This window comes from Equus caballus, chromosome 12 (assembly GCF_041296265.1).
Source record: "Equus caballus isolate H_3958 breed thoroughbred chromosome 12, TB-T2T, whole genome shotgun sequence".
Lineage (NCBI taxonomy): Eukaryota > Metazoa > Chordata > Mammalia > Perissodactyla > Equidae > Equus > Equus caballus.
In genome coordinates, this window is record NC_091695.1 from 43,268,063 (window position 1) to 43,286,610 (window position 18,548).

Below are 18,548 nucleotides of genomic sequence, written 5' to 3' on the forward strand. Positions count from 1 at the left end.
GCAGATGTTAGCTCAGGGCTAATCTTCCGCAAAGAAAAAAAAAGTTTTCTCAGTTTAATGTGTATAGATCTACATCATCATTTATAGTAACTATACCTTGTTTCTTATATAAATATAATATTTATCAGTCAGTTCCCAATGTGTACAATTCTGTTTGTCTCCTTACATGGATTTCTACAAGTAGGATTGTTAGGTAAAAAGGAATGCACATTAAATTAATACCTATTATGAAACTGCTCTCCAAAAGACAAAAATTGCTGGTAGGTTTCATTTCTGTCAGTTGTACATTAGAGTGCCTATTTTCCCATATTCTCACCAACCCTAGGTATTGTCACTCTTTTTCATTTTTTCAACCTGGTTGGTGTTTGTATTTATCTGATTAGTACTGAAATTAAACATCTATTCATATATTTTCACCTCTCCTTTTTCTTCCTTTGTGAATTGACTCAGTATTGTTTGCGAATTTTTATTTTGAGGTGTTTATTTTTTTTCTATTGATTTCTAATAACTCTTTACATATTAAGGATATTGACATCCATCATATTATATTTTTCATTTTAGTTCTTAAAATGTTTAAATCTTATGATGATTAATTTCTATGTTATCGTTTATTTTTACATAGAAGTTTTTAATTTTTAAATGTATCAGTTCCTTTATGGATCCTGATTTGGTGTGATGGTATGATGCTTACAAAGGTCTTCCCTGCCCCAAGATTTTCTTTTTAATTATCTGTATTTTCTTCTGCTACTTTTATGCCTTGCTTACTTGCTTTTTTCTATTTAAGTCTTTAATCTGTCTGTAATTTACTTTGGTGTAAGGAATGAGATAGAGATCTATCTTTGTATTTCTTCAATTAGCTAGCCAGTTTTCCAGTACTGTTTATTGAATAATTCATCTATTTCTTAAATACAATAAATTTCTGTTTATACTTAGGTCTAATTTTGGACTCTGTTCCCTTCCATTGATCTCTTTGTTTATTCTTTGCCCAATACCAAGGTGTTTTAATCACTTTGGCTATAGAATACATGTTAATATCCTGTTGAGTAAAGCACTCTTCTTCACTCTTTTCCCCAGAAGTTTCTTGGCGTTTTTTTCTTTCTTACTTACTTTTTTATTGTTACTATGCAATTTTTAAACCTAAGACAAAGCAGAGAGAAAGGTTTAATGAACCCCCATACAAATTAATCTCCTAGATTGAACAATTGTTTAAAATTTGTCATATTGCTTTATCCATTTTTTCCTATGTTACAAAATCATTTCCCCCTTGAATACTTCATCATGCACCTCTACTTACTTCTCAATTGTATTTAATTATTGGTTGTCATTTGCATTAAGGAAACTTTTTTTTTTCAAGATTTTATTTTTTTCCTTTTTCTCCCAAAGCCCCCTGGTACATAGTTGTGTATTCTTAGTTGTGGGTCCTTCTAGTTGTGGCGTGTGGGACACTGCCTCAGCGTGGTTTGATGAGCGGTGCCATGTCCACACCCAGGATTCAAACCGGCGAAACCCTGGGGTGCAGTAGCGTGCAAGAACTTAACTACTCAGCCATGAGGCTGGCCCCTACATTAAGGAAACTTTTGATAAAATTTTATATTTTATTTTGATGTCTTCTTAATGATTCCACTAGCTTTTTGGTTGATTCTCTTGAGTTCCAGTACATAGTGACATATCTGCAAATGGGGATTGTTTGTCTCCTCCTTTCAGCTTTTATATCATTTATTTCTAATGACTTAGCCAGTTTTCGAAACGGTTTTATATGAATACCAGAGACAGGCCCTTATATCGTCCTTTCTTCAGCAGGAATGCCCTCTCTCCTTTGATCCTGAAGCTGACTGTTTATGGAAAGTACATATTCTTAAAGTTTATGTTAAGGGAGTATTTTTCTATTGCTCTTTTGCTAAGGGTCTTTTAAAAATTAGGAATGTGTGCCGAATTTTATCAAATGCCTTTTTAGCATCTAATAAAATAATTATGTTTTTCTTTCAAACTTATTAATGTGATAACATGTATTAATAAGTCCCTTGAGGCTAGCCCCATGGCATAGTGGTTAAGTTCATGCGCTCTGCTTCAGCGGCCCAGGTTTATGGGCTCAGATCCCAGGCGCGGATCTACACTACTCGTCAGCCATGCTATGGCAGCATCCCACATACAAAATAGAGGAAGATTGGCACAGATGTTAGCTCAGGGCTGATCTTTCTCTAGCTAAAAAAGAGGAAGATTGGCAACAGATGTTAGCTCTGGGCAAATCTTCCTCAGGAGAAAAAAGTAATAATAGCTCCCTAATATTCAACCATGCTTGACTTGGCAGTCTCCGTTGGATATAATGTTTTTGTTTTAATATATTTTATTGATTTTTGCCCCTGACTTGGAACACTTGCTTTTGACCAGACGTTGGAGGATGTTTGGTTTTCTTGTTCTTCCCATAACCCTGTCTGCCTCAATCATTGAAACACATCTCTTAAGGGGGTCATGATGCAGGACTGTCATTTAAGTGGCTAGGACTTGTCAGATGCACATGGTATGTAGGGTTCTTTTGAGCAAAGGTTAAGGAACACACTTAACCTTTTTGAGACTTCTGATTTGCCTGGCTCTGTGCTGGGTACTTTTCACATCTGTTACTTCACATGGCAGTTCTATTTTATGGGTGAGAAAACTTCCGTTTAAGTCCCTTACGTTCCTGAAGGCTGCGGACCTGAGAATCTTCGCGTTTCGTTTCAGTAGGCAAGCCCTCTCCTCCCTCACCCCACACTGGAAACCTGTTTTCCCATCCAGAAGACTGTCATCGAGGAGACCATAGAATGAGGAAAAAATTTATAAATCTTGTTGGTATGTGCAAATAATTGGCATTTATACCCCAAAGATAAACTTACACTGACCAGCTGAAAATTCGGGGTTTACTTATAACCTTGTGTTCCTCTGCTTCAAAGAAAGTGACCTCCTATGACCAGGAAATAAAACGCGCCTCACCGTGTTCCTGGGTCCTGTCTTTCGTTTGGGTGTAAGTTTTTCCTCATCTCTGGTGTTGCCCCATTTGAACAATGCCTACTTCCATCTGATTTCTCTGTGAGACAATTACAGACAGGCCATCTTTTTTCCTCTTTCCATTCGTTGTAAAATCCACTCTCCTGCATCTCGTTCAACCCATCCCGTCCCAGCTGTGCCTTTTGGGATGATTATTTAGTTGCTTTGCTTTTTAAAAATCTGCTTCAGGGTTACTGATTTAAAAATAATAATGCCTTAGTTTCACAGTCAAAATTATGTTATTTCATGTAAAGTAATAAGTTCAATATTTACATATTCATGTGACTTCTTAAGCGGTGGAAGTATACTGCTCAGAAATGTACCTTTTCGTGTTATTGTTATTAGAGCTCATCCAGACTTCTACAGCTGCCCTGTTAAAATTGAAACAGTTTTAGAAATGGAGAGTTATTCTCACCGAGGGAGAACTTTCCCGTAATTTTGTCTATTGATTTGCACTTTATGCTGGAAATGCTGTTGTGGGGGGGCGGAGCTTACGCTTCCCGTCTTATGATTAAAGAACAAAAGAGGAGAGGAAGTGATTTGCTCATATGGCAGCCATTTCTTGCTAGGACAAAAGAATAACCCAGGTCACTTGTGTTCTGGTCCAGCATCTATCTGCTCTGGTCCCAAAAGGACCATTAGTTTGATTCAGAGACTGATGATCCAGTTTTTTTTATTTCATGCAGATCTTTATTTTTCCTTTCTTCCCCTTTTTCTGTCCAAAATATGGTCGTTTCACTGTTCATTGTTGCCTTATTAGAAAGGAAATGGAGGGGAATGGAATCTGACTATTTCTCTCTTGGTGCGCCTCTCTGGTTATGATTTGCATGGCAGAAATTTGAAACAGCCATAAATGCAGGTTGGGGATCACTTGTAGATATCCTTTAAGGCTCTTTCTTCTCTATCTTACAGTGAAGCACAAACTAGAATTAAGATTCTTGTTATTGTATTTTTGTTCCATTCTCTACCCAGTTATCAAGTAGACAGCCTTATTCTTTCAGATTTAGTCTAATGGGATCTAAAGAAAACAATTTCTTGAGAGAATTTACTTGGACTCAAATAATATGTCCTCACTGAAGCCATAGCCCAGTTACTCACAATCGTTTATGTAATTTAGTCCTTAATTATGTCTGCCCTGTTAACAGTTGTTAGCTAATTGTTCAATGTACTTAAATCCTGTCCTTGCAACTAGGTTATAAAACTGTTCAAAAGCAGAGATTGTGCCTCATTTTTCTATGTATTTCACAGCTCCTAGCATAGAGCTAAGCACACAGAAGATGTACAGTAAATGGTTGATGGGGATCTTGATGGGCACAGAGAAAGTCTTTAACCCAACTCTAGGCTCCATCCGTGTTACTCTGACTGGGTCCTCCTGTTGGTGATGGCAGTGAGGATGTTCTCTGCGAGGGCTAAAGGGCCTGTGAAGTGGAGAGAAATGGCTCCGGGGCAGGCCTTGGGGGTCAAGGCCAGGAGCTCCCTTCCTGTGTGGAAGAGCGGTTGCCTCACTGCTCTTATTACGAGGAGGTCCATCCCACAGAAGAGCGAGCCAAAGGCAGTCTCAAACAGTGAACAAGTAAGAGTGATGATGATGATGACGTTGATGCTTCCAAGTGTAGCATTTACTGCATCTTATTATATGCCGGGTCCTATGCTGCCTTTCATTCTCTCAATTAATCCATATCACAGTGTTGATAAATAAATGAAACGCAATAGTATATGTTGGAGTATATGAGGAAGCCGTTTGGTTTAAAACTAATTTGGCCTGACCTCGTTTTTCCAAAAAGGCCTGATGTGGTCTGTTGAGCATGCATTGTACATCTGCCTTAAGCATTTACAATGTCCCAAAGACAAGAATGATGCCCTTGAAGATAGGTATGTAGCTTTCCCCCATACTAGCATTTCTTTAAGGATAAGCATCTCTTCCTGGAAACTAAAGATTAATTACCGACCTGCTGTGCTCACCTTGTGAGCACTGACCTGCTAAGCATCTCGTGACAGTAGTAGAAGAGCTATTCCTGTGGTATGTGATGTATGCTCTTTGTTCCAAGACAGTATATAACCACTCCGTACACCCCTCTTCTTTGCTGTGCCTCCTTCTTTGGGGAAGCAAGCCCCCAAGCTATGGTCCTCAGATGTGGCTCATAATAAACTCATCCCAATTTTGATTTATAGATTGATTATGGATTATTCGTGTCAACATGTTGTGAAGTAGGGAACTGTTGTTATCTTCATTTTCTGTGAGAAAACTGAGTCACAGAGGTTGCCAAAGGTCACCCAACAAAGAAAGTAAGGGGTAGGATCAGGAGAAGACCAAGACGCGGAGGGAAGAACCACTTTGAGTAATCGGGACCTGATTTGATGTTTTTCTGGTTTTTTGTTGATGGATTTGGCTAAGATTTCCAAATAGAGTCTTTAAAAATGACAATAAACAATTCCTGTTATCAGTATATTTTCAAAATGCCTTTGTAGAGAGGAAGATTATTTTTGAACCAGATAACCTGGGGTCCTGCTTTGTAAGCCCTTTGGATTCCAACTGTTTTTGTGAGATATCTTCCCTTCCTTCCATAAAGATGAGAGCCAGGATTTCCTGGTAGGGCATTGCCCTTTAAAGTGGACTTTGGAAAGAGTTCAGCCAGTTCTCTTAAAAGTATTTGGGAGCTGGTGACTAAAGTCCTCACACCAAGAAAAAAACCACAAAATAAGAGATTTACATAAGATAACAGTTTCTTTCTCACATAAAAAATTAAAAATCAAGCGCTTATACAGCAGCTCACATGGTGTCATCAGGGACATATCAGGTGAGTCTGCTCCCTTTAAAAAAATCTTCCTGCAAGTCCTACCTAATATATCCACTTACACATTGGCCGGATTTTAGGCATGCAATCTCACCCAGCTGCAAAGGAAGCTGGAAAGCATGCTCTTTTATTTCAGGAAGCAACACACTCAGCTAAAAATTGGTGTTCTCTTATTAAGTAGGAAGGGGAAAATAGATGTTGGGTAAATAATTAGCAAACTCTGGCACACTGGGTAGAACCTTCCTTTAAAAAAAAACAGGGGCCGGCCCCGAGGCCAAGTGGTTAAGTTTGCACACTCCGCTGCGGTGGCCCAGGGTTTCACCGGTTCGGATCCTGGGCTCGGACCTAGCACTGCTCATCAGGCCACGCTGAGGCGGCGTCCCACACAGCAGAACTAGAATACACAACTATGTACTGGGGAGCTTTGGGGAGAAAAAGGAAAAAATTAAAATAAAAATCTTTAAAAAAAAACCCAAAAAGTTTTATTGAAGTATAATTGACATACAATAAACTGCACATATTTAAAGTATGTAATTTGACAGATTTTGACATAAATATACACGCTTGTGAAACCGTCACCGCATTAAGATAATGAACATATCCATCACGCCAAAAGTACCCTTTTGTAATTGCCACTTCCCACCCACCCGCTGTGTTGGATTCTTCTGCAATTACAAAACATCTTTCCATTCTCTCTCTCTTTTTTTTTTTTAGGGAAGATTAGCCCTGAGCTAACTGCTGCCAATCCTCCTCTTTTTGCTGAGGAAGACTGGCCCTGAGCTAACATCTGTGCCCATCTTCTTCTCCTTTATATGTGGGAAGCCTACCACAGCATGGCTTTTGCCAAGCGGTGCCATGTCCAAACCCGGGATCCGAACCAGCAAACCCCGTGCCGCCGATGCAGAACGTGCGAACTTAACCACTGTGCCACCAGGCCAGCCCGCTTTTCATTCTCTTAACAGCATCTTTCAAAGGGCAGGGCAGAAGTTATTCATTTTGATGAAGTACATTTTTATCAATTTTTTTCTTTTAGAGATTGTTCTTTGGTGTCATAGCTAAGAAATCTTTCCCTAACCCAAGTTCCCAAGTATTTTCTCCTGTTTTTTTCCTTAGAATTTTTTTTTTTTTTTTTTGAGATTGGTGCCTGAGCTAACAACTGTTGCCAATCTTTTTTTTTTTTTTCCTGCTTTTTCTCCCCAAATCCCCCCAGTACATCGTTGTATATTTTAGTTGTGGGTCCTTCTAGTTGTGACATGTGGGATGCCTCCTCAGCATGGCCTGATGAGCAGTACCATGTCTGCGCCCAGGATCCAAACCGGCAAAACCCTAGGCTGCCGAAGCGGAGTGTGCAAACTTAACCACTCGGCCTCGGGGCCGGCCCCCCAGAGTTTTATAATTTTATGTTTTACATTTAGATTTGTAATCCATTTTGAATTGATTACTTTAGACAATACAAGATATGAATTGAAACTCCTTTTTTTGCATATAGATATTCAACTCATGAACAGTGTATATCTCTCTATTTTGGTCTTCTTTAATTTCTCTCAGCAGTGTTTTATAATTTTCAGTGTGCACATCTTGTACATTTTTTGTCAGATTTACCCCTATGTATTTCATATTTTTTGATGCTGTTGTGAATTATATATTTTAAGTTCCAATTTTCAATTATTCGTTGCTAGTATATAGAAATACCATTGATTTTTGTCTATTGATCTTGTATTCTGCAGCTTTTCTAAACTCACTTATTATTCTAGGTTTTGTTTTTTGTTTTTTGTTTTGTTTTGTGTTTTTGGCAACAACCACTTTATTGCTCTTGATTCTGGGCATCAGGTAAATGGAATAGATTCACCAGGGTCAGATTCATTTGTCCTTCATGTGGTGTTTGCTGGGGCGGTAGAATGGGCTGGAAGATCCAAGATGAGTTCACTCAAATGTCTGATGGGATGACTATAACAGCTAACAACTGGGAAATGACTCAGATTCACTTGCCATGACTAGAAAGGTTCTGGACTTTTTTAAAAAAAATTTTTATTTTTTTCCTTTTTCTCCCCAAAGCCTCCCGGTACATAGTTGTATATTCTTAGTTGTGGATCCTTCTAGTTGTGGCATGTGGAATGCCGCCTCAGCGTGGCTTGATGAGCGGTACCATGTCGGTGCCCAGGATTCGAACCGACGAAACACTGGGCCGCCTGCAGCAGAGCGCGCGAACTTAACCACTCAGCCACGGGGCGGGCCCTGGACTTCTTGATGTGGTGATTCAGGGCTCGAAGAGAAGGAACAGTGAACATGCCATGCCTCCTAAGGGCACAGTCCGGACTGGCACAGCTTTACTTCTGCCACATTCTATTGGTCAAAGCAAATCACAAGATCCAGAAAAAGGGGGGAAATCCCAGCATCTGATGAAGGAGCATCGTGTGTGTGTGTGGTGAGGGAAAGAATTTTTGGCAGCCTTCTTTGTAGACATTTTGGCATGGGGTCCACTAGTACCCCACAGTTTCTCCGTGGGAGGGGCATCTTCACGTGGGATAATTTCTTGATCAGCCAGAAAGAAGCATCATAAAGAAGAGGGCTTGTCTTGTTTTCTCCCCTGCTGTACTCACAGTATTCAGAGTGTCTGGCATAGGACAGGCCCTGGTAGGCTCCGGGTGCATCTCGGTGAGAGGAGGGACCTCTCCGGAGACTGAGACATTGGTGGTGGCTGGTGCTGTCACCCAGTCCAGGCATGCTGACACTGGCCCTGGCTGACGCCATTGAAGTTCCTCCCCTGGCCTGTGAGCCTATTCTAGTAGGTTTTTTTTAAGATTCCATCAGATTTTTTACATAGATGATTATACATCTGAAAATAAAGACAGTTCTATTTCATTCCAATCTGGATACTTTTTATTTCTCTTTCTTGCCTTCTTGCACCAGTTAGAACTTCTAGGGGGCCAGCCCTGTGGCACAGCGGTTAAGCTCTCGCACTCCGCTTTGGCAGCCCAGGGTTTGCTGGTTTGGATCCCAGGCGTGGACTTGTTACATACCATTCATGAGGCCATGCCATGGCAAGGGTCTCACATATAAAATAGAGGAAGATGGGCACAGATGTTAGCTCAGGGCCAATCTTCCTCAGCAAAAACGGAAGGATTGTTGGCAGATGTTAGCTCAGGGCCAATCTTCCTCAGCAAAAACAGAAGGATTATTGGCGGATGTTAGCTCAGGATTGATCTTCCTCAAAAAAAAGAACCTCTAGTATAATACATAAAAGTGGTGAGAGTAGGGGCCAGCCCGGAGGTGCAGCGGTTAAGTTCGCACGTTCCACTTCTCGGCGGCCCGGGGTTCGCCGATTTGGATCCCGGGTGCAGACATGGCACCACCTGGCAAAAGCCATGCTGTCGTAGGCGTCCCACGTATAAAGTAGAGGAAGATGGGCATGGATGTTAGCTCAGGGCCAGTCTTCCTCAGCAAAAAGAAAAGGATTGGCAGTAGTTAGCTCAGGGCTAACCTTCCTCAAAAGAAAAGAAATTCAGTACAACTGAAGCTGAGAGTATGAGGAAGGAGTGCAGAGAGAGCAGTCAGAAGTAAACGCGGGGGCAGAGAGCTACAGCACTGAAGAGCAAACGCCTGTGAGATGGAATCTAATTCTCAGGACTTGCTGTCACTCTGGTCAGCACGCTCTCTTGGATGACTCCCCGTTCTCCAGAAGCTCCCCAAGGGAAAGAGTCTTTTAAGAACTTGAACCACTCCAAATGGAGGTGGAAGAGCAGCATCCGGGGTTTCTCTCCCGGCACCTGCTAGAAGTCCAGGGTCGCCCCGCCTTGGAGATTAGAGTCGGATTAGAGATGCTGAGACTCCAGAGCGGGGCACAGTCCTGTCACTTTCAGTTAAGGGCAGTTTCCTCATCGTGGCACTGAAGATGTTCTGCGTACTTGAAGCAAAGTTCAGCTGAAATCGAATTTGTGGCTATTGAAGTCACTTCCTGCCAAATGGTATCTGTTTTGTTTGTGTAGATTATCTCCTTGTTGCTGGAGATTTACATGTAAATGCTTCAGGTGTGGTTACATGTAAGGTGGAAGAGGAGCTGGGTAAGCAAAATAAACATCTGTACCCCTCCCTTAGTCTGTTCCCCCCTCAGAGATTGTTCCCACATGTTAGGAGTGAAAAGGCATCTTGGTTTGGCTTGAGATAAAGGGACATCCACAGAGGTTCATGGAATAATTCCTTTTTTTACCCTTCAAGTACAACAGTTAACTAAAAGGGATGCTCTTTTACTGAAGGAGGCGACACGGTTTGGCCTGAGAATGGCATTCTAACGTTCTTACTTTAGATAAAGCAGCATTTCCCCCAAGAGAATGTCTCATAAATTTTCTTCTCATCAATTCCTTACATTTGACCAAATCTTCTTTCTCTAAATTTTTCTAGGCTGTTCAGCTTGACCCTGAAGAAACTGGTCATGCTAAAAGAAATGGACAAGGACCTTAACTCAGTGGTCATTGCCGTGAAGCTACAGGTGAGTTGAGCAGGATGGTTTGTTCAGGGTCCCAGAAAGCTGGGTAATGATTTGCCCACTGTTGGGGCTTCAGAAATATCAATGGGGGGCCACCTCTCTCTTCTTTCACTCAGCAAAGCAAGTACAATAGTAGAAGGATGATGGCGCCCGTGAGACCTACAGTGTTCCAGTTCTGCCTCTTAGCGCTCAGTTGCTTTAAACCTTAGTCTGTTTGTCTAAAATTTTAAAAAATGGTTCTTCCTCCCCTGCCTATCTAACAGGATTAGTATGAAGATCAAGTGATGTGGATGCTAAAGTGTTTAGTAAATTGTTCAGAAATTACTAGGCAGGTAGTGTCAGTTTCAGTCTTGTCCCCAGGATTTCTAGGTCCAAACAGGCGCATGGGTTGGGGAAGCACTTTTGACGTTTTCTATAGGGTAGAAGAAACTTACAGATTATTATTTCAGACTTGGCAATGTATAATTTACTTGGATATTTTATCTCCTGAGTAATCCCCAGATTTAATTCCTTATGCTTAAGTCAGTACCTTCAAGGGACCCGAAATATTTCACAAACATTCATATTCTAAGCATTCCTGAATTTCAGGAAAGAAGGGAGAAACTGAACTACAGAAAGGTTAAGGAATTTACCCGTTGCCAGCTAATTACCAAGTGGCAGAAGTAGGACTAGAAACTAGAGTCAGTAATTTGTGAAGTCATCAAACTTCATTACCAGACCTTCCTTAACTGATTGCTCCTCTCTAATGAGACTCCCTGGAGCTCACTGAGATTCTGAAGTGCTTCCGGAGTCATTAAATAACGATGGCATTCTTCAGTTTAAGAACAGTGTGCTTACTGAATTCGTACTCGCTGAAAAATTGTGATCTATATGGTAACTCCCTACTAACCAGAATATTTTATTAGCTAGATCACCTATAATGCAGCAATTTATTGCGCTAATATTGCGTTCATTAAAATCGACGTCTATAGCACTCACAGTGTGGGAACTATGTGTTGAGGTCCTCAGGTCTCATTATCTCAATTTAGTCCCCCAAATTAAAACATTTTATTTACTCCTTATGAATTCCTGTGTGTCCCATCTTGTATTCTAACTCCGTGTTCATCCTTTGTGCATAATTCCTCCCAATTCTGTAAAACGTCGCCAGACACTATGGGTTGAAAAAACAAGTGTGGGACAGTGATGTGCAAGTGGAAACTCTCAGTGTCTTTTTCTCCTTTCCTGACTTTGCACCCTGTTTCTAGGTCACAGGCAGTGTTCCAGTTTTCAGGAATTGTTTCCTATGCTAAAAGCTGTTGCTTTCCAAGGCAAACACTGTTGGTGTGGCTTTGAAAGTTCCCTGCCACTTTTGCCGTCCCCACAGTTAAATGCCTTTGCCAAAAGAAATAATTTCTTTTATTTCCTGATTAAATATTTAATATTCTTTAAAATTTAAAATTATACCCAAAACTACAAATATCCTGAATTTTTTATTGCTTTGTTTCCAAGCAGCTGAAAGTAATTACAGATGTTCTCATATTGGTTTATCCAGACACTTATTTATTCACTCACACAATAAATATTTATTGAACACCTATTATATATTGTTCTAGGCACAGGGGATACAACCGGGAACAAGACAGACCAAAATCCCTGCCTTTAAGGATCTTTCCAGGCCAGTAGAGCAGCAGTTCTCAAAATGAGGTCTGCAGACCCTGGGCTCCCTAAGACCCTTTCAGGGGATACATGAGGTCACAGTGGTTTTCAAGATAGCATGGTAGCATTATTTGCCCTTTCCACCGTGTTGACATTTGCGTTGAAGGCACAAGAGCGGTGGTGGAGAGAACAGCTGGTCCTTAGCACAAATCAAGGCAGTTGCACAGAATGTACCAGTAGTCATTATATTGTTTACAGACTCAAAGGAAAAAGGAAAAAGCCAGTTTTGCTTAAGAGTGTCCTTGAAGAAGCAGTAAAAATCGTTAACTTATTGTGTCTCTGGATACAGTAAGCCCTGGAGTACTTGTCTTTTTAATATTCTGTGTGATGAGATGGGAAATTTGCATAAAGCACTTCTTCCTAGCGAAGGATACTGCTGTCTCGAGGACGAGCGCTTTGCGAGTGAGTTGTGCATTAAAGTAGCTGCTTTTTTCATGGAACACCATTTTTACTTGAAAGAAGGACTTACAGACAAACTTGTTATTCAGACTCAGCTATTTTCTTGAAAATGAATGTGTGAGCATGTCACTTCAAGGGAAACAACTGAGAATATCTTTGGCCAATTAGAAATAAAATTTGAGCTTTCCAGTGAAAATTAGAATTTTGGAAAACTTATCTCTGTCCCTGTAAGCTTAACAGCTTTCCAATTCCTAAAGACTTTAACTGAAGAGATCGGTGGTGATAGTAACGATTAGGATTGTTTTTACTGTATAACGAAATGTGTAACATTTGAAAGATTTGACTAACTTAGTGAACCAATATTTTCCAAATGACCAATGCGTGAGGCTACAGAATTATGCTGGGCAAATTCATTCAAAGAACTAAGTAGAACAATGGATTGGATTTTATTTTTAGCTTTTTATTTTGCAATAATTTTAAATTTACAGAAGAGATGCAGGAGTAGCATGTAGAGTTTCCGTATACCCCTCACCAAGTTTCTCCCGGTGTTAACATCTTTCTTAACCATGGGACGTTTATCAAAACTGGGAAATTATCATTGGTACTGTGCTGTTAACTAAATTACAGACTTTGTTCAGATTTGCCAGTTTTTCCACCGATGTCCTTGTTTTGTTAATTGATTGGATTTTAATATATAACAGAGTATAAAAGCCTTATTGAGATGGTTTCAAATTCTACTTTGCTGACTTACTAACCTTTAAGAGACTACCACTTGTAGAGTTTTGGTGTAGTATCGGAGAAGAATATTTGACAATTATCTGAAAAGGCTGTTAAAAAGCTCCTCCTTTTTCTAACTTCATATCTCTTTGAGTTTGGATTTTTTTCATGTACCCAACCAAAAGAGTATTTTGCAGCATACTGAATACAGAAACAGGTATGAGAATCCAGCTGTCTCCTATTAAGCCAGACATTAAAGAGATCTGCAGAAATGTGAATGTATCCCGTCTCCCTCATACACTGCTGACGGGGGTGCAAAATGGTGCAGCCGCTTTGGAAAACAGGCTGGCAAAAGATTAAACATAGAGTTACCATATGACCCAGCAGTTCCACTCTAAATATTACCCAAGAGACATGAAAATATGTCCACACAAAGTTTTGCACACACTGTTCTTGGGAGCTTAATAGCTAAAAAGTGGAAACAACTCGAGTCCATTGACTGATGAATGAATAAATAAAAAGTAGTATATCCATACAGTGGAGTATTATTTGTTAATAAAAAGGATAAAATACATCTATGCTACAACATTGGTGAATCTTGAAAACATTATGCTAAATGAAAGGAGCCAATCACAAAAGATTTCATTTATGTGAAATGTCCAGAACAGGCAAATCTGTACAGTCAGAGAGTAAATGAGTGGCTGCCTAGGGCTGGAGGTGAGGTGACTGGGAGTTTGGTAGGGTGACAGCTAAAGAATATGGGGTTTCTCTTTGGCGTGATGAAAATCTTCTAAAATTGATTGTGTTGATAGTTGCACAACTCTGAATATACTAAAAGCCATTGAACTGTACGCTTTAAATTGGTGAATTGTATGGTGTTTGAATTATATCCCAATAAAGCTGTTATAAAAAAAACTGTGCCATCTTCTTACTAAATTGTTTTTGTTTTGGAAAAGGATATTTTTCATAGAAAGTATTTTTATGTAAACACATAAGTTTATTATGGTTATTTTTAAATGCATTAATACATATTTTTAAAATCTCAGTTTTCATTCCTAATATGGTAAATATTGATAGAATCACCTACGTAAACAAAAAATTGGGAGATCTTCAGTAATTTTTAAGAGTGTAAAAAGATCCTGAGATTGAAAAGTTTAAGAATCAATGTAGTAGTAGGAAAGAGATAATAAACATAATAGATAAGAAAATTATATACAAGTTTTCCTTGAAATCTAACTCATTCTTGAAAACTTGTTAGATGGCAGAAGCCTATCTCCCATTATTTAAATGGGCGAAATAACAATCCATTCTCAGACATCCACAACCTCAGCTTATTTCCTCAAATATCACTACAGCACTCTTAAATATGTATGTGACAATCCATCAAGAATTTTTTATTTAAAAAAGAGACATTTAAAACACCAGTAACCTAATTTTTCATGCATTAATACTCATTAATGAATATTTTTGTGTGCTGTGAGTAATGATACTGTAGTATCAGATATAAATTGTTTTGCTTCTATACTGCAAATGAAGATATACTGTCATAGAGATTAAAAATGATATGTAAAGAGACCAAAGATCGTTTTGAAATTGGACCCAAGTTGGTAGTGCCCCAGGCACTTGGAAGAGGCAAATACTGGGACCGTGAAGGGCTAAATCTTTGGAGAAGGGAGGGAAAGATGAGAACAGTAATGCACCATGCCTTAAAGAATGAACCAGCTGTGGCCCCGGGACTGCACTGAAATGTGTGCATCCCGTTACCTGCACATGCAGATTCGTCTTAACAAGCTTGCAATGCAGACAGTGCAGTTGGGACAGAAAGTTTACAGATATCTATAGCACATATTTGGATAGTGAGAGTTCAAATAATGAGGGCTGCTGCTATTGGAAGGTGACATGTCCTATGGGGAAATAAATAAAATAAGATAAAGAGATTGGAGCATGCCAGATGTGGAGGAAGTTATAAATTGTATGTGGTGGTCAGGGTAGGCCTTATTGAGAAGATGACGTTTACACAAAGACTTTGAAGGGGGGCCGACCTAGTGGCTGAGTGGTTAAGTTCGCAAGCTCTGCTTCGACAGGGTTTTGCCCGTTCGGATCCTGGGCGCGGATGTGGTACCGCTCATTAAGCCACGCTGAGGCGGCATGCCGCATGCCACAACTAGAAGGACTCATAACTAAAAATATATAGCTATGTACCGGGGGGCTTTGGGAGAAAAAGGAAAAATAAAATCTTTAAAAAAAAAAAAAAAGACTTTGAAGGAGGCGAGGGAGGGAGTCATGCAAATATCTGGAGGAAGAGCGTTCCAGGCGGAAGGAAAAGCCAAGGCAAGGCCCTCAGGCGGGAACGTGTCTGGCACGTGTGACAGAATCAGGAGGAAGGAGGGGAGGCCAGTGAGGCTGGAGAGGAGTGGAGGAGGAGAAGAGGTCAAAGAGGTGGGGAGGCGGGATGTGCGTAGCTAATTTAAGGTCTCTGGCTTTCATTCTGCGTGAATTGGAGAATTTTGAACAGAGACATGATAGAATCACTCTGGCTGTTGTGTGGAGAATAGACTGTAGGCAGGAAAGAGGAATTAGGAAGACCAGTTAGTTAATAGGCTACAACACTGATTCTGGCAAGAGATGAGGGTGGTGCCAGAGTTTTGGCTTAAGCAACAGGTAGGGTGGAATTAAGTGAGATGGGGAAGACTGTGGGTGAAGCACGTTTGGAGGGAAAGATCCAAAATTCAGCTTATTGTATTGTATTTGAGATGCCTATTAAACATTCAAGAGGAGTTGTTGAATATATGAGTTTAGAGTTCAGGAGAGAGGTCTAAGGTAGAGAGAAATTGGAGAGTCATCAACATATTTGAGACCATAAGGTTGGATGAGATAACCAGGAGTGTAGTGAATGAATATAGAGATGAGAGCAGGTCTAAGGATTGCGACCCCAGGCACTCCAACATTAGGAAGTTGGGAGGAGAGAAAGGACCTGGAATGGAGACCAAGAAAGCAGCTGGAGGGTAAGAGGAGATCCATGAGAGTGTGGTGTTCTGGGAGCCAAATGAAGGAGATGTTGATGGAAGTAGAGAGTGATCAGCTCTGTCAAAGCTGCAGATGAGTCAGGGAAGATGGGAACAGATCATCAGATTCCTCAAAGTCGAGGTTATTTAAGACCTTGTCAATGGCAGTTTTGGTGGAATGGTGGAGATAGGAAGGCTGACTGGAATGCATTTAAGAGAAAATGAGAGAAAACTTCAAGAGAGCAACAATAGGCAACTCTTGAGTTTGCTATAAAGGGAAGACGAGATATGGGGTGGTAACCAGCAGGTCATGTGGGGACAGGAGAAGTTTTTTGGGTTTTGTCTGTGTGTGTGTGAGAGAGAGAGAAAGGTTGTCACTGAGCTAACACCTGTGCCAATCTTCCTCTGTTTTGTGTGGGACGCTGGCAACACCGTGGCTTGACGAGTGGTGCTGGGTCTGCAGCCAGAATCTGAACCTGCGAACCCTGGGCTACCAAAGCAGAGTGTGTGAACTTAACCTCTGCTCCACCAGGCTGGCCCCTGATTTTTTTAAATGAGAGGAATAATAGCATGTTTGCTAATGGAAATGATCCATTTGTAGTAGAGATCCATTTGGAGAAATGATCCCTTATGTAGGAAAGGAAAGAATGGCCAGAACAGCATCTTTCTGGGTGAGAAGGGATGAGATCTGGTGCCTAAGTGGTTGATTTGGATGAGAGCAGGGCGGTTCATCTGTGTAACAGGAGGAAAGAGGGGATGGTACAAATGTGGTAAATAAGTAAGTGTGGTGGGAGTTGTGGGACCTCTTTTCGTATTGCTTCAATTTTCTCAGCAAGTAGGAATCAATGTTATCAGCTTAGAGTGAGGGGAGGGGTAAGCTGATGTTGGAGGTTTGGGGAAAAACGAGAAGATGTGAAACCATCATCTAATAGAGTGGGACAGTGAAAGAACTTGGGAAAGCATAGTATGATTGCCAGGCAGCATTGCAGGCCCGCTTAAGATCTGAGGTCATAAATTTAAAGTCAGAACAGTTAGCCTGACTGAGATTCTCTCCGGGCATGTTCACCCAGGGCAGGTGGATTTAAAAGGGTTGTAATTTACCAAGTGAGTATGGCGGAACAGTAGCAGGGCAGAGGAGTTAAGGGTGGATGCAAGGACGTGTTTATCAAGATTGATTATGGCATGTAAGCTGGGTAAGGAGGAAAGGGGATGGCAAGGGGTGAGAGGAAGAGTGAACCAATGAGCAGATCCCTGGATTGTAGGCGCTGGTGGCTTTGAAGGATTATATGATTGTTGGCAAACCAGAGAGAACGAGCTGGGAAGATAGGAGGCGTAATCAGAGAGTAGGATGTTTGAAGCTGAGATTAGGTGTTGGTTGTAATTGTTGGTAATGATGAGGTCCAAAGTACAATCGTGTGAGTGGCTAAGACAAGTGTGACGACAAGATCACTGGAAGAGAGGAATTCTGGGATTTAGAGGCCAGGATGTTGGAAAGAGTGTATGACTGGAGTAGTGTTGGGGAGAGAAACAGTGAGTGAGGAGCTAAAGTCAAGAAATGAGCAGGAATGACTGGCAGTTACAGATGACAACAGCAGCAAGAAAGAGAGGATAATATAAACTGATGACATCTCTTCAAAATGGGGAGTTTTAAGGAGGTGGAAGGGAGAATATTCTAGACCTGGTGATGAGAGGACACCTGTCCCACCTCCAAGCCCAGTGGCTGTGGGTTGTAGGAGAGAAGTAGCACCATTTGAGAGGGCTCCCCAGAAAGCAGTGTCTTCGGGGGGGTCAGGTTTCAGAGCAGCATTTCTCAACAGCGGCCCTGTTGACATTTGGGGCCAGATCATTCTGTTGTGGAGTGTGTCCTGTGCGTCATAGGATGGTCAGCAACAACCCTGGCCTCTGCCCTCTAGAAATCTCTCACACCCACACCACTTGTAACAACCAAAAATATCTCTAAATATTGCCAATGTCTCCTACCCCCTGGTATATATAACTGCTGGAAATAAACCACATTTTAGACTCTCCCAGCATTTCTGAGATTCATTTTATAGAGATTTCTTAAATCAAGAGAGCCCAAATAGAGTCAGGTGAAAACTTTGTCAAGATTTTTGTTTGTAATAGAGCTTACTACAAAAAGCGTTATCTAACAGATGAGGCAAAGTTTCCTTTATTACTTTTAATTGGTATAATACAATGTTATTCTAATTACAAAGCCATTGTGAAATGTTGTATTTAGGAGATTTTCCTTCTGCATCAAACAAATTTGCACTTTATAAAAACAGAAATTAGAAATGTATAAGAAGCCTAAATGTGAAAATTAAAATTTCTAAAGGAAAACATAACAGAATATCCGCACAACCTTGGAGTAGGCACAGATATCCTAGATAGTACCCAGAACGCAGTAACTATAAAAGAAATAATAATGTTGAC

General features: G+C 40.7%; 1 protein-coding gene across 4 annotated transcripts in view; it reads left to right on the forward strand.

Annotated features, from left to right (window-relative positions):
* PACS1 (phosphofurin acidic cluster sorting protein 1) overlaps window positions 1-18,548 on the forward strand; it is a 132,589-nt gene that overhangs the window by 83,498 nt on the left and 30,543 nt on the right. For all 4 annotated transcript variants that reach the window (XM_001917268.6, XM_023654487.2, XM_070230203.1 and 1 more), the window contains exon 2: window positions 10,215-10,302. In XM_001917268.6, the coding sequence (XP_001917303.2) occupies window positions 10,215-10,302 (88 nt within the window). The remainder of the gene's footprint in view (window positions 1-10,214; window positions 10,303-18,548) is intronic.